Consider the following 17044-nt stretch of genomic DNA (forward strand, 5'->3'; position numbering starts at 1 on the left):
CATTTAGTTAAAAAGAAGCTGAAACTTTTTTTTTTTTTGGTAGCACATGACACATTATCAGGTTATCTGTTATCGCTGTCTGTGCTTTCTTTTTTATCTCACCATCAAATGCAAAAAAAGAAGGATACAAGCAAAGGCTGACATCTGGATACCAAATCGGAAAGAATGCTGAGTGTATATGCCGTTCTAACAGAGCTGTGACATTTGCTTTCATCGCTCCATAGACATCTCTCTGGCCCGTACAGTTGTTTAACTTGAAGTTTAACACGAAGCTTAACTTTGAAAGAGGAAGTTTTGACTGCTGTTGTGTCTGGAAGAGCGAAGAAAAGTGGGCGAGGACACTCTGCGCTTTCAAATGACTGCTGGAATGTGGTCGTGTGCGAGCATGTGTGCTTTTGTGTGCCTGTCCCTGTCAGTGTTTATGTAAGTGTGTGTGTATGTGTGTTTATACGTGTCTATCTGCTGCCCTGTGTTTTGCAGTTGACAGTCACTAAAGCATCTAGGCTGGCATGTAAAAGAGATTCCTGTGCAGACAGAAGAATTTGTTTTTGCCGTTTTTGCCTTTGAGCTTAATAGCAGTAGTATCAGGGCAGGGCTGGATGACAAAAGAATATACAAAAGTTGTCCTGTGTGTGCGCCAAGTTTCATCTCTGTTTACTGTCTCTTGTAGCGGTGGCATTTCACAGCCCTCCAGTCACCATCAAGAAGGAACCGCAGAGCCCGGGCTCCGACCCCAGCCAGTCTTGTAGCCACAAACCGAGCTTCAGCTACCCCAGTGGAGAGCAGTGCCTTTATGCCAGGTATTTACTGTAGTGCATGTTTAGTCATGGATGACTTCACCCAAATAAAAACGGTGCATTCAACTTATCTTTATCTCACTATGAAGATAAATTCTTGGTTGAATCTGTCGAACTTTTAATATTTTATCTCTGGGATTTCTTCATCAACAATGCCATCAAACATCAAAAATTACCTTCATGATTATTCAAGACAATCCAGACAAAACGGTCTTGTTTCTTCAATATAGGATAGTTTCAGTCACAGTAAGTTTTTTGTACAACACCTTTAAAAAAAACAAACAAAAAAAACCCAATGGAGATCACAAAAGTAATAATGCAAAAAATAAAACGTCAATTAAAATAAAGAAAATATGATGTCATGTCACGAACTTAAGTGTTTTGAAGCTTGATATACAGGAAATCACTGCAAGCCTCATCCCCCTCGGGCAAACTGTTCAAAAGCTGAAGGGCAAAAGCACCGCCACCACCGTCGCCTCTAAATTTAAGCCTCGGCACGCAACAGCACAAACAAAAGCAGTGTCACCACTACTCGTGCTTTGGTGTTGTTTTTGGCTTATGGTTGACACATTAGAGAGCTGCTCTCGCTTGACGTGCGCTCGACTCGCTGCAGTCTAATCCTGGTAGTAAACCTGAACAACACTGGAATAAGGATACAAGAAGTCAAAACAGGGAGGAAAAGTTTGAAGGTGGTGAAATTTTTCTGCAAACTTTCCAACTGTAGCAACAACTTCTCTGTGATGGTGTCATCTGTATCAGAGAGATCTCTGTGGAGGGGAATCAGCAGGCTGGCACAGACTTGTCCCACGTTGCACAAAATGGGAGACAACACCAAAGTGTGCAGTATACCAGCAGTCATTGCATCACTTTTGTAAACGCTGCCATGCATGATGATGACAATGGCAAGTCTTAAATTGCCTTTATCACATCTCCCAATTTTGTGAACTTGCCCGCTCAATGGGGCCAGTGTGGCTGACCTGGAATCAAAAGTGTGCAACCAAGTCCGCGGCTATAAGCATTTTTTCTGCTAAATGATGGGCAATGAGTAAGCACACCTCAAGCAATGAGTATTTGTGGCAACCGTAACAACTAATTTCTGCTGTATGAAAGTGGGGGAGGAACTCTGAAGTGACAGGATGATTAATTGCCTCCTCAGATATTTAGACATCCACTCTTACCAAAGACAAAATAAATGCTTATTTTACTTTTTCTCTCAACAAAAGTGTACAATGACCAAGCCCAAGTTGGTCAACCCACATGTAAACTCTTATCACACGTTATTGACTGAATCCCTGCACATGAACTCTTGCTTTGTTTGTTGTATTCATTGAAGAAACAGCTCACCCCTGTTGTGACATGTGTAGTCATGCATGGATGTTTTTTTTGTCATGAGTGTATTCATGTGTTATTTGACTTCACAGTGCCTATGAGCAGAAAAGGGCAGCAGGAGGAGCAAAGAGCTCCTGCCCAGGGACCCCCGTGTCTCCCATGCAGCAGCATTACTCCCCCAAACCTGCCACGGCCGGACGGCCCGATGCTGGTTACATGAACCCAGGTGCCACCTCCCAGCCACTTCCCAGCAACAGTTACCCCATGAACGCCAGGTGACACGGCACTGAAATCTTACCATTGGGAATTCTGGATATTATGTTGATTTCTCCTGACGAATGCATCCTAAACTGCCTTATTTCATTTCCCAGTTCCAGGTTTCAGGGACCTTCAGGAGACCCCATGTGCCCTCAGTTCCCCCAACCAGCGCAGGCCTTTCAGCGCATGCCATCTGCCCCAGCTGGCCACTGCACCACTGGTGGAGGTGGGGGTGGCGGTGGGGGGCCAGGGGGCGGTGGTGGTGTTGGCTACCATCGGCAGCACTCTGACCCCTGCATGCCTTACCTGCAGCAAAGCTTTAAGCAAGAATACATGGACCCGCTGTATGAGCGGGCAGCCCATATGGCGGGGCCGGGTCATGTGAGTGGACAGGGACACGGGCATGGACACGGACCACACCAACACCCACAGTTACACTCGCACCCACATCGGTTCCCACCAGCCCACATGATGGTCAAGCAGGAGCCCACAGATTACACCTATGAACCAGGTGAGCAATAATGACACTCATCTGTCTGAAACGCATCGTTTTAGCTCCTGTCCAAGGACCACCAGTAAAGACAAACCTGCTCTGATTGGTCAGGTGGAATTCCAAAAACAGGACAACACTGTTTAAGCACTTGCTCTGCTAACAAAAACATTTTAGCAACACTAAGACATTCTGACATCTCCAACTTTTCTTCTAAGTAATCAACACCCAATTACTGGGTGTTGATTAAAGATGTCAATGTTCAGGACTTAAGCAATGCCGTGGACTAAAAAATGACTTGAAAGTAACAGCTGCTTTAGTCAGATTTGTTCCACTGTTTAACAAATTCAACTGAAAAATATGTAAAAGAAGAGAAAAGCTTTATTTGGGACTTCATCCATCTTGAAATGCAGTGGATGTGACCACAGAGATTAGGCGAGAAGGAAACAGATGGGAAAGTGAGACACATTGTGCCAGTATGTTACATAGCGATGGAGATAAGGACCGTATAAAAAACCTTCTCTGCAAACAAGGCATTGCAGGCACAATGATAGTGTTTTTTTTGTTGTTGTTTTTTACTGGGAGATTATAACTCTGTTTGGCATGGACACAACTGTGTTTTCTTTTTCTGCGCATGTAAAGGTTTTGCACAAGAGCCAAAAGACACAATTGAAGAGTATGCTAAAATTCTTTTACTCTATTAATTTCCAAGACCTGGGTGGCATGTCCTAATCTTTTTTGTCTTTTGGTCCAGAAAATAGTTCAACCAGTTAATGGTCATATTAGAGGAAAAAAAGCATTTGAGGGACTCAAAACAGCAAATATAGAGCATTTCTCCTTGTTAGACTGCTTGCGAATCAATGGGTTGAAAACCCTCCCCTGTGTACATTGCTTACTCTAGAACAAAATGTCCAAAAGGCAAACAAACTTCTTCACTGTATCTGCACTCCTACTCAACTCCCTCTTAGCCTCCAAAACTCCTCCTTTCAACCCTCTGACACTTTGCAGTGAAAAGGAAGAAAAAAAAAGTTTTTTTTTCTGCTGTAGCTACACCCCTCCCTCCCTCCCTCCTTCCTTCCCTATCCCGCTCCCTCCCTTCACCGCTCTCTGTGAGAGAGAGGCAGAGGAATTTCATTGAGAAAATGGAGGGCACTGGAAAGACTAGAGTCCCCGGTGGAGTGCTCCAGGGTTTCATGTTGCACCAGCGGCTTCCTTTTTCTGCAGGCAGATGAACTCATAATGGAAAAATGAGCGTGGCCACAGTAACTCGAACCTCTCACTGGCCGGGCTTTGGGAGTGGGTGAGGGGAGGGAGTGGAAGGGTAATGGGGGGAGGTAAGGGGTGGGGTAGCCAGCTCAGGCACTTTAACAACAAGCACTACCAGCATTCGAGTATACAAAGTAGCTCTTCTGTTGGCTTCTCCCTGAATCTAAAATGAGCGAGAAAAGTAACACGTAGCATCCTCGTTCACCTGTATTAAAATGGCTAGAGGGCTGACAGCGGTCCACATGTGCTGAAATCCAAAGAAAACAGAATTTCTGACTGTCTTGACTTGCTGTTTTTACAGTAACAATGACAAGAGTCACACAACCTTGAGAAAGAAATGGGGGAAAGTACCAAAGGATGTTTTTCTGTGGATAACTGCTAGGTGGAGGAGCAAGTTTTATTTGGTGGGGTTTCCTTAAAAGACTCTCTCTGATATGGGTTTTAACCAATCCAGAGGCTGATCTGACATGAAAGATCAAAGTTTATCTTTATTTTTGTAGATGATTATACAACAAGTGACTGGACTGTGTGCAGGATAATAGAAAGTGACAGGGGCCTAAAACTTGGATGTGATTACCAGTAAATTTTCTGCACTCAAGAACATGTACTCTCTCTCTCTGTTACTGAGCAGTGTTTAACATCTGTATTGAAAAGTCAGTCACTGGATCTCAGGTGGTCTAAAACAGCGGTCCCCAACCCTCGGGCCACGGATCGGTACCGGGCCGTGAGAGTTGTTGCTCAGGTGTGAAATTATGGTTTTCAGGTTTTTTGTAGTTAACTAGGTTTCCCTGGGTCTTTTCCCGTGTTGTAGTTGTGTGTCTTATTTTGAAAGGAATATTTATGGGTTACCATAGCGACCATAGAGCGCTAAGGGGCAGAGAGGAGGATGTTACTCTCAATGTTGTTGGCGCACTTCAGGAGGACGCTCCTAATAAAGTTACACAATTACACCGAGAATTCACGTTTATTATTATATTTACAAAATACCACAGTTTGTGTCTTGGTCGTATCATTTTATTTTGTTGTATTTATCCGTGACACCTTAAAAGTCGGTCCGTGAAAATACTGTTTGTCATTTTTCTTTTAACACGTCAATAAAAATCCAAAAGCATTCTGCAAACATTTAAATGGAAAATGATGTTTCTTTTAGGCAGCTGAATTGGAGTCTTCACGATAGAAACCGCATCCCAAAAATCTCCTAAGCAATGATTGAGGACAGTTGTTATTGCCTTTTTTTTTTTTTTTTTTTAAGTGATCAAGTAGTACATGCTACATACTTGTCGATTGATCTTCTTGAGCTTCTTAATGTGCAGCATACAAAACCCAGCCATGCCAGCCGCAACATCTTCAAGGTTGCATACATACAGGCAGGTCTGAAGACATACTTTCCTTCAGTTATTTGTTATTTTCTGCTGAATTACAGTGTCACTGTAAGAAATTCTATCCCAAAATTTTGATGTCAGAAGCACGTAATGGAAAGCGAGTAATAAAAAACACCACCAGTGTTTTCTTTCACTTTGCACAATGTGAACAATGACAGTCAAATGCCGCAAGTATACAGTCTCATTTTAAAAGCCGGGTAGATAATGAGACTCGTAGTTTCACATACAAATTGGCATTCCATCGCTTAATCACTGCTATTGTGTTGAATCAAAGACGCAGAATGGTCATGCCACGGAGCAGACAATTAACCCCAGTGCTCTCACACCCAGTCTACCCATCAATCCCTGGTGAGAGCCTGCCATCTCTGGCAGACATATTATTTACAGTATGATCGAGCGCCGCTGCTCTGGAATGGAGGTTTGATTTTCCCCAGTGGCATCTTATCACAGTCGCAGAGCTGCAGCTGCATTCCCCAGGAGTGAGTCACGGTCAGAGCCAGAGGCAAAGAGCTGCACCTTTCAGTTTTATACACTTGCTTGGCTCATTGATACAGTTGACAGACTGTAAAAAACAGACAAACAAGCTCTTATAATAGGCAATGAGTCACCTTTTTTTGTATGCTTAGCCAAAGAAAGAGAAAAACACACAGACAAAGGTTAGTGGCTCGGTCACAGGAAATGGAAAACAATATTCTCACATTACATGTGAAATGCACTTCACAACTGTCCCAACTTGCAGAGAATTTTGCCGGAAGGTTTATGAAGAGCAGTGTAAAATCTATATCAGTGATTTGAGCGAGCCAACGATGTGCCCAGACAAAGTGCAGACACTGTATACTGTACCACTTTTCTGGTCTGGTGCAGGTGCTTGCTCATGGCCTAAAAATACCACCAGGGACAAGAGAAGTGATATGATAAATGCAGCATTTGCCCTTGCAGTCACAATGATCCCACTAAATCCAGCTAATACACCCACTTTTCTCAAACAGGTAGTGCTTAGGAAAGCACATTAGCAGCCATCCTTGCATTTTAATTTGACTTGACACCTTACAGGGATTTCTAAATGGTACTTTATGCCATAATCTAAATGTCGGTTCAATTTGTTAACCTGTAGTTCGTTGTTTCTGTTACAGATGTGCCTGGATGTCCCTCTATTTACCATCACAATGAGGGCTACCCAAACTCCCAGCATGGCAATGAAGGTAATGTGAATGTTTTGCATTCTACTGCAATAATGCCCTTTAAAGGCCTCCAATAAAAGTTATTATGGAGTTAAAGGAATTTAAGTGATGTCAGTATACAGAAATTGCATGTACCCAATCTGCCCTGTCTCAAAAGCTTTATCTACTCTGGTTAGAGGTCTGCGGTCATTGGCTAACCGGCCTAGAGTGTGCGTGCTTCCATTGGCCAACCAGTGGTGTGTCTGTTTCCATTGGCAGAGGCTCTCGCCTCACCCCTGCCTCAAGAATCCCTGAATAAACATAAGTCTTAGAAAAAGCACACTATTTCCCCAGCAAAAAGGAAAACAAGCCCTCCCTTCTTTACCATTGTTTGCAAGACCATTTTCGGCAATTTGAAATCTCATTCAGATGCACTCAGCATATAAGATATCACAGGTCTAGTATACTAAAAGGACATTAATGTTGTGAGTTATTTTGGTTGAAATATATTTAAAGCTTGCCACTGGTTCCAGATGAACAACCTTGTTGTGCCAGGATGAAGTCCATTTGAAATACTGACACAATTCTCCCCCCTCGTCTCTTAGGGTATCTGTTTGAAAATGACTCCCGTGTGGTTCCAGAGAAGTTCGAAGGTGAGCCTGCTTACCACATATCCCCTCTGCATGCACACACACAACTTCAAATGCACAGCACACAGGTGTTACTTAGTGACAACAGGAAGAAAAGAAAATCACAGGAAACACAGTCACTTACTTCAATCTCTTACATGACTGATTCTCTGCCAGAAGTAAAAGTACCCCCAAGGGTATCACTACAGTCGCTGTGGGGGGACATGAAAGGATTAACTCAACTATTACAATTTTAGTGAACCTTAACAAGTTTGAGAAGAAAGGTTAATGGTTTATTTAAAAAAAAAAAAAAAAAGTAAATGGCTAAGCAGAAGAAAAAGAAATGCGTTTAATGATGGTCAAAAAGCAAGAAAGTGGTATACATTTGAAATTTGCTGCAGAAAGTGAATTGCACTTTAGAATCGAAGTGAACAGAGCAGCAATAATTATTATTTACACGTCATTTTAATGTTCACAGTGTACTGACAGTATGGAGTAAAACAACGTCTAGTTTTTCTTACACAGAAGCCAATTTTTCCCATTTTATCTGCATGCTAATTGGTTAATGTGGGGTCATGGTGGTTGCAGAAAATGAAACTGCTGGAAACCGAGGTACATCATAGTACAAAAAAAAAAAAAAGTTGGGAACTACTGCCTTACTGTCTATCATATTATACACACATCAGAAGGATCCCGGTGTCCTCAGAAACTGAGTTAGTGGGTTTGGTTTCCTTGTACCCTCCAGGCAGGGCTCCTCTGTCACAGAAACAAGCTTTTCCCATGGTGTTGTTGGTTATTGATGCTAAGGGAGATTGAGTGAAGAGCCTGAGGCCGTCAGCACTCGTTGAACCAGTCAAGTGTGCAAGTTCTCTGAGAGACGACAGCAGTAACTTAGCTGTGCATCTCATGTTCCAACACCTGTGTACAACATATCAAGTACCTGGTAAACAACCGAGAACCAAACACCAATCAGTGTCCATTTACCTTACTAAGTAGTAAGCTTGATTTCTTTCTTTTTGCCCTGTACTGCCCCTTACTTTTATCTCTATTTGCCTCTAGTTCAACATGCTCTGGCTTTTTTAGCTGCAAGCTGACATTTATGGGGATTTGGGTTTATGTGAGTATGCAAACATGGGGGGGGGGGAATCAAGATTAGATGACCTACGGATGTACTTATCCTACTAGAATTAAGCCACTTTTGGGCTGTTAGGGGTCAAATGTTTCTTGTTTGCACAGCAAGAAGTACTTTAGACCATAATTTAGTGATTGAATCTTAATGGTCGGATGCATTAATGTGCTGAAAATATATCAACTATCACATTAACTGGCTGGAGATAAACCACAGTGCACATAGGGCAACAAATCTCTAAATTCCTGGTTACATGAAATAGATGGAAAGCATTTTGACGCCTATAAACATACTGAGTACCTCTGTATTCCTCGTCCAGGTGAGGTGAAGCAGGAAGGGGGTGGTCTTTTCCGTGAGGGTACACCTTACCAGCGCCGTGGCTCTTTGCAGCTCTGGCAGTTCCTGGTGGCCCTTCTGGATGACCCAGGCAATGCCCACTTCATCGCCTGGACAGGCCGCGGCATGGAATTCAAACTAATTGAACCAGAAGAGGTAAGTCTGAACTGTAAACGACCTTTTTTTTTCTTCAATCAAAGATGGTGGGGAAGCGTTGTCTGTAGGCACTATAATCGACCAGGCTAGCCATCATGATGTCACCCACTGGTCTTACTATTTTAACCCGATTTGATAACAGAGGATGAATCAGACTGTGAAACCACACACTCATTGGCTAATGATTTGTAACTGAAACGGTATTATCTACTCTGGTTAGAGTCTGAATGATCATCCTTTCTAACTATTAGAATGACCATAAATTGCAAACAAAATTAAGGGGCTTCCACACCGAAAGCGATTCTCTCATTTCCCGTTTTTCTTGTTTTGTACTTGACAGTTGATTATAACCAGCAGACAGGATGTGGCTGCTTAGAAAAGTGTAGTGTAGTGTAGTTCCCACATCACATGTCTATTACCAGTGTCCTTCACCATCACTGGTAGTCACATGAATTTAAACTAACGACTAAGCCCATAAAATCATCAGGAAAGAGTTCGCTGGCATCCCAGTAAAAGTGAGTCAATGGTTGTTTCCAAGACTTCAATACAAAATGAAATTCTTTGAAACAAGAAGAGCCGCCCCCTGCTGGCCATTACAAAGAACAAAGGTTTAACCCTTTAAAATCGATCGGAGCAGGCACGCTCTGTTTTGCGTAACTATTTTTAAATCCTGGTAGCTCTGCAACCACGTAAGCTAGCGCAAAAAAATTTTTTGCATATGAAACCGGAGTTGTACTTACATCTTATGCCATCAGCCTGCCCTAAGTCACAGTTTCCTTCCACATATAGCTTTGCAAAAACTGCATAAAAAGCGCTTGCAGGAACAAAAACATAATATTCAGAAACACGCTTTGCTGATCCGATCAGCTGTTTGTAACACTTCCTATGTTGGAATAGACGTCAGCGCGAACTTTCACATGTCTGCCATGACCTGCCCGAAACCGGAAGTGGCGTCATTTTCGCGGAAATGTAGTTTTTTACCATCAGGGCCTCATGAGCCTATACTGGTGTTTTTGAAAGTTATCTTTGACTTTATGACTTTCTGTGTCGTTTCTGGGATGCTTAGGACACATATTGCACTGCTGAAAATAGTTTATTTTGATGCATATGCTGTTTTTTTGCAAATTTGCACTATAATATTTATTTTCGTTTTTCCTGCAGTGTATAGAAATTGGTGTATTTCAAAAATAAAACTATGAAGACACTCAAAATAAATTTCCTGTGGTGGGAAACTATTTTGTGCAACTTTTTTGTATTTACAGTTTTGAGGGATAAGCCTCTTAAATTTCTCTAACTAGAAATATATGTTAAAAAAACAAAAACGATTTTCAATTTTTTGGTAGTTTACTGCACTTTTTTGCAATTTATGTAATTACTATGCACTTAATGCAGACATATTATTAAAATTTAGGCTGTAATGGTTATATTGATGTATAGCAACTTGAAATGCTCCCAAAAATGGCACTACAGCATGTAAAAATATAATATAAGCTCTGGCGGACTTGGTTCTATGGTAGGTCTTAAAGGGTTAAGGCACAGCGATGCTTGCTAAACTTTTTAAGGTCCAGTAGTCATGTCCATCTTTTACACTTTTGTTTACAGAAGTACAGGGGCAACCCTTCAGAAGCTCATTCGATCAGTGCTGCAGGTCTCTTCCTGTTAAACAGGAGTTCTTCCTTCCCACAGTCACCTAGTGCTTGTTCAGAGGGGACTGTCTGATTCCTGGGATTCTCTCTCAAATGTTGTAGGGTCTTTACCTTAAAGCACCCTGAGGCAGAAGGTGTTGCGCAGCACTACATAAACTAGATTTAATGCATCTTTGAAAATGGCCATACACAGATGCAGAGGCTGTCTAGCTCTTAAGAGAGACATCTTTATGTTTCAGTTTGCTAAGTTCCTTAGACTTTAATATCCAGTGAGTGTCAGACATATGTGATCTCACTTTGTTGGGTAACTTTAAAAGAAGTTCTAGTTTAACTGGAGCTTTCTCTGCAGTAACAATATCACTTTAAATGTTTGAAAAAAAGACTACTGCGATATAAAATGCATTATTTTTAACACATTACTGTGTGGCCTTGTCCACTGATAGTACTGGTAGTGATTGTGACATTAATATGATAAGGATACTCTTTAAATAAATTTAGTGAGGGTTTGCTGTAATCTAGGTAGCACCTTCAATGAGAAGGGGGATTTGGCCACTTTCCTCATAGGCCTATTTTCTGATCCATCTTCCATTAGGCCCCCATACATTATTCAACACGCACTGGATTGATAAATGAAGGACAAGCACTATCACAGAAACATCCAACACCCCTGTTCTCTCTCACCTCCTCACATTTCTTAAGTCCAGACATTTTTGCAATGTTTAAGTCTGCAGTTTGATTGGATATCAGAGCGCCTCCATTTAGGTGGGCCCTAATACAGACAGGCCTATATTGTGTTTTCCATTATCTTTTTACTGTACATTAAAAATGAATGGGGTAAGAGTTTTACAAGCGCAATTAGAGCTGAGAGCGCACTCAGAGATCAAACGGGGCTGCTGGGCCACTGTGGGATACAACCTGTCTTCCTGAGTCATGAATATCAATGCCCCCCCCCCCATCCCAAGCTTTACGGTTTCTTCCTACATCCAAGGTGTTTGTCAACAGAAAATTTATCCACTGTTGCACAATTCCTTGATTTATTTCCCCTTGTGTATGTGTGTGTGTGTGTGTGTGTGTGTGTGTGTGTGTGTGTGTGGTGGTGGTGGGGGGGGGGGGGGGGGGGGGGTGTTAATGTGAGGCATTCATTTTCTATAAGAGGCAGAGCTGCTTTATCAGCCCAGGGTTCAAATTTTGGGCTGCCCCTGACATCCCGCCCTGACTCCTGTTTCACTGCAAACACTGTGGGACTCTGGTTGCATTCAAGTGGTAATGGTTACATAAAAAGGAAGTGAATCCACATGTGAGGACTCGCCCTGGTCTTGGCATGTTGATACTGTCGAATTTAATAGCAGAATGAAGTTTGGCTTGCTACTGAGGCCCTCTAGTGGGCAACCTGTGGAATTAACTACCTGTGTCCAACTATTAGCGCAAAAAGACTCGATCTTCTTGAAATGTAATTTGAGGAAGGTTATGTTTTACACTATTTAAAAGCATGCAAACACATTTTTAACTGATTTATTTCTTCTTTCTCAGGTTGCCAGGCTGTGGGGAATGCAGAAGAACCGTCCAGCCATGAACTATGACAAGCTCAGCCGTTCTCTGCGCTACTACTACGAGAAGGGAATCATGCAAAAGGTACAAAACGCAGCCAGCACTAAATCTACTGGGAACCAAAGTAATCCCACATAGGTTTTCAGTACAGCGCCTCCAGTTGTCAGAGGGCAGTCAAAGATGCACAAAAGTGCCCTTAATGTCAGTGCCTGATGCATTGGCAAGTTATTAAAAAAATAGACCTCTTGCAACTTGTCACGTATGAATGTTTGCAAAGGAACCCCTGGATTTATGTCTAAGTACACTAAATACACTGATTTGCTTTGTTTTCACTCAGTAAAAGGCTGGAGAGGTGCTGATTTTGAGATTTGCCCTTTGTCTAAATATCACCACACACTGGATGCTCCATAAAAACAGGAACATAAACTCTCACACCAAATATTCCGAAAAGGCATCTTGTGCATTTGTCTGTGACAACTTAAGACAAAAAGTTAGTATCTGACGCCCTGGAATAGGAATATACTCGTGCACTCGTCTTGCTGGATAGCTAAAGAAAAGGAAACAGTTTGGTGTTCTCGTTCAAAGTGGATATAACACATTTCCAGCACTTTTATATTTATATACATCTCCCAATTTTCTCTTATACTGAGTGCTTAGTCTCTGCAGCCCTCAGAGGCTACAGAAACTGTGAAATATTAGTTTACAAATGCATTCATATTTCATTTTAAATAATCCTCCTCTCTCTCTCTCTCTAGGTGGCTGGGGAGCGCTACGTTTACAAGTTCGTTTGTGAGCCCGAGGCTCTAATCTCCCTGGCCTTCCCCGACAATCAGCGACCCAGCCTGAAGGCTGAGTTCGAGCGCTACGTCAACGAGGAGGACACAGTGCCTCTGTCGCACCTGGACGAGGGGGTGCCTTACACCCCGGAACAAGCCCCTCAAAACATGGGCCCTCAGCCCTACTCCAAAGGCTACATGTACTAAAGCCAGCCCCAACACGCCCTCCTTTCTACCCCACCTTCAGAGATGTTCCCATTGTACCAACCCACCATCATACATGCCCCACAAAACCCCATGCACCTCTTGCACATGCCCACCCCATCCTCTTGTATATAAGGATATGGTGTTTTTATTTTAAATTAATCGCATTAGGGATTTTTTTTGGTTTTGTTTTATTTTTAAGAGCTGTATTCCTCTCACATTCGAGGCTTATTCAATCCATAAACCTGACTGTGGTTGAAGAGATTGCTTAATAAATACTCATAATAATATTCAAACTGAAGTCCTGAGAATTCTTTAACACAGCTGAAAGCAATGTTACTGAATAGTGATGAGAATTTTAATCAAGTGTTTCTTAATTCAAATTAGACTGACCCGTTGTAGCCAGGTACTATTCGTCATTCAGGAGGGCAGTTTAAGGGATAGTTGTAAGGGTGGAGCTGCACCATCTGCTGCTAAAACTGGTTATGGTACCAACCAAGGTATGGCCGCATACCTTTGAGCTTTAAAAGATGATATTTTAGCATAACTGAAACATTCTGGTTCATAGTGGGGAGGATAACATTTGTGAGGTGGTGAAACGTTTTCGTTTGGAGACAGCAACACAAAACCACAAAGATGAGGGGAAAAAAAACAAACTGCAAAAGCTACCTGTTACAAGTTCAGTTGTAAAATGTCAACAGCTTTCTGGCTAAATGCATCATTTGGAGTTAACTAGCACTAAAACGATGCAAAGTCTCTACAGACACACTTTAAAACCCAAAGAGCTTTTAACTGGAGGTAGCAATAACGATTGCTACCTCCATTGTGTGCCTTGAAATTCTGGCTTGCCCTTCGATGTGCCTCAGGCAGGACGTTTGAAAACCACTGCAGAGAACAAAAGAAGTCGATTACAGGTGTTAGGCACCAAATTCAAGAAGGCACACTAAATCATTGCTTACTAATATAATAAATGCCATTTGAACGTGATAATTCATCTGACTCCATAATGTTATCTTAAAGTGACTATATATACACTATTTAATACATACTATTTATGGCCAGCTGTATAGCGTAGTGGCAAGACTACACACCTTTGGAGTGGAGGATCACAAGTTCGGATTCCTTTCTGGGGGCATCTGTATCCATAAAATAAGTAAGGGTCGGTGAAACAACAAGTAGCTCACTGTTCCAACATGGTATGGCGAGGGGGAGCCAGGATGACAGGTCAGGGGGGAGATATCATCACCCTGAACTAAGATTGATTGATTGAATCAAATAGCTTGATTTAACTTTAAGTAAATTACTTCTAAAAAGTACTGGTAGGGTTGTGGACTTTGTCTAGCATACCGAGTCATGTCTGGGTCCATATCTCTGCAGCACACCATGGGTCATGTACTTGATTGATACACACAAAACTGATAAATTAACCAACTTGAAATTAGGGTTGCTAATAGATGCTAAGGCTAACAAAAAAAAGCAACTACTTTGAAGTGGATAAATAGCCCTAGAGAGAAAAAGTTCCAAGTAAGATCATATACAGTTGTGGTCAGAAGTTTACATCCACTCATCAAGGCACTGAATGGTAGTAATTTCTTTCAACTGTTTTCAGTGTGGAATAACCGTATAGATTACACAGACCCAACAAGAACTGGGTTCCTAAGTTTTAATTTATTTTGGGTTTACTCCAGTCCTCACCAGATCAAAATCATACATGCAAGATGAATTTTATACATACACTCACTGAAATCTTTTGTTTAAAGTGGTGCTGAAGGGATTACAATGTCTTTTAACTTGACAAGGCCATTAAGTTGTCTTAAGTGATCATGATTGGCTACAACTGGTAGTTTTTCTTTGCTAGCATAAACTGACTGCACTCATTGGATTGACCAATACGCCGAACAATAGGAAAGACCAAGGAACTCAGAGAAGATCTTTAGGTATTCTTCTAACCTTGGCAAACTATCACCCTCGGAGACGAGAGGAAATTACTTGGGACATTCAGGAACAACCCAGGAATCAACCCAGGCCTGCTATGAACTGGAAACTGCAGAACACCAGTGTCACTGTCCAGTGAAGTGAGTTTTACATCACCATGGACAAAGAAAGAAGCCACTTTTTCAAAATTAGCACCTTTAAGCTCAGCTGAAATTTTCAGCTGCCTACATGGACAAGACAAATGTGTTTTGGAGTAAAGTTTTATGGTCAGTTGAGGCAAAGACTATTTCGCCACAATGACAAGAGGTATGTGAGGCTTTCAAACTTAAGAGCACCGTCAAGCACGGTGATGGCAGCATCATGCTCTGAGGCTGTTCTCATGCCATTGGTACTGTTACATTGCACAAAGTGGATGAAATAATGGAGGAGGACTACCTCCAAATTCTTCAACATAACCACAAATCGCTCGATGGTTGAAAACTGGGTGTCCTAACAGGACAATGACCCCAAATATACATCAAAACTAGTTTGGGAACGGACAAAGCAGGCTAACATTAAGCTTCTGGAATGGCCTTTCAAAAGCCCCGACCTCAGCCCTACTGAAAATTTGTCGACTGCGCTTAAAAGCCAGGTTCACGCCAGGAAACTAACCAGTTTAAATAAACTGTGTTAAGAAAAGTCATTAAATATCGACAAAATTATGCCAAAAGCTTGTTGATAGTGAACAAAAGTATCTGGTCAAGGTGCAACTTGACATTTCACCAGATATGAAATGTCAAGGGGGATATGTATACTTTTGACCCTGTGTTTCTTAGAGAAAATCAAAAATAAATTCACATGCAACTAATTCTTGTTGCTTTAAAGTCACTAAAGATGCATGCTATACAGTCGTTCCACTTTCCATTTTTCTCACCAGGCATTGTGACACTGTGTTGGCAGTGATCTTCCAGTGAGTCTGAACATGTGTAAATTTCCAGCTAGATCCATAGAACAGTCTTCATTTTGTTTAATTAAGATGAATTGCCAAGATAATAAACTTCCCAACAAGATCATTGTGTATTAAAGTATGAGTCAGAGGTAGTGAGCAGGGCTGGAAGGAACTTGTAAAACCTCAGAGACCCCTCAGGCTGCTGAAGACAAGAGTGCATTACGCCTCTGTGTGCCAGTGGAAAGTCAGAGGAAGCCCTGATAATCATCTCCAGCTCTGAGGTCACAATGGAATAGGCCTGGCGTAGAAGAGAAATTAGAGTTTGATTTCTTTAAATTTCAAATCTCAAACAAGAGATTGGTGGTGTTGCATTTTAATTAAGTTTCCGGCTGGAAGTAGGTTTCTTTCAAGGATGCTTGAGAATTATTGCAAGAGAAAGACACTGCAAAGGTTACACAAATTTTGGAAATGTTCATATGTGGGCATTTTGAAGATTTAAAAAAATCCAGCTGGTTTTTGTTGATTCCTACCAGTTACATTTCTCACCTTGCTTAGTCAAGAGGAACACATGGAAGGTACTTAAAACTGGTCCTCAATCGAGGTTTGCCACTTAAATTTGAGCTATTTTTCTAGCATTTGTGAGCTCTCGAGACTATAAATATGGGAGATATCCACAGGGGCTGAAAAAGCATACGTTCTGTTAGAAATTAAAATCAAATCAGTCTGTGTCATAATCTAAAGCCAAACTCACAGCACAATTTTTCTATAAGCAATTTTGAGCATCAGTGCAGAGTGAGGAAAAACAAGCTACCCTGGATGTTTTTCTTTTTTTGCAACTCAGTGCAGAAAACCTTCTAAGTGCATTTTGGGTAAACCTTCAGAGAGTTGTCTTGTGTGATGTGTGAAACGTCTGTGTGACTATCTCCTGTACTTATGAAGTTATGTGAAAATGCTGGAAAAAGCAAATAAGGCAAAACTAGAAAGTACCACAACTCCTAAATATTCAGAGTATGAATTTTGCATGGTATCATTAAATATGGTTAAATATGGTAAAGTTATTGTACGATAATTGTAA

General features: G+C 41.6%; 1 protein-coding gene across 1 annotated transcript in view; it reads left to right on the plus strand.

Moving 5' to 3' along the window:
* etv4 (ETS variant transcription factor 4) overlaps positions 1–13396 on the plus strand; it is a 39840-nt gene extending 26444 nt beyond the window's left edge. The window contains exons 7-14 of the mRNA XM_086304273.1: positions 671–800; positions 2219–2401; positions 2498–2895; positions 6656–6724; positions 7288–7335; positions 8760–8932; positions 12109–12210; positions 12882–13396. Of these exons, the coding sequence (XP_086160399.1) occupies positions 671–800; positions 2219–2401; positions 2498–2895; positions 6656–6724; positions 7288–7335; positions 8760–8932; positions 12109–12210; positions 12882–13109 (1331 nt within the window). The 3' untranslated portion in view covers positions 13110–13396. The remainder of the gene's footprint in view (positions 1–670; positions 801–2218; positions 2402–2497; positions 2896–6655; positions 6725–7287; positions 7336–8759; positions 8933–12108; positions 12211–12881) is intronic.
* The last annotated feature ends 3648 nt before the right edge of the window (positions 13397–17044 follow it).

This window comes from Aulonocara sp. 'chitande type north' Nkhata Bay, linkage group LG8 (assembly GCF_057382095.1).
Source record: "Aulonocara sp. 'chitande type north' Nkhata Bay isolate Kocher_YH1m ecotype deep benthic linkage group LG8, A_spYH_male_GT1.1, whole genome shotgun sequence".
NCBI classification, from domain to species: Eukaryota; Metazoa; Chordata; class Actinopteri; order Cichliformes; family Cichlidae; genus Aulonocara; species Aulonocara sp. 'chitande type north' Nkhata Bay.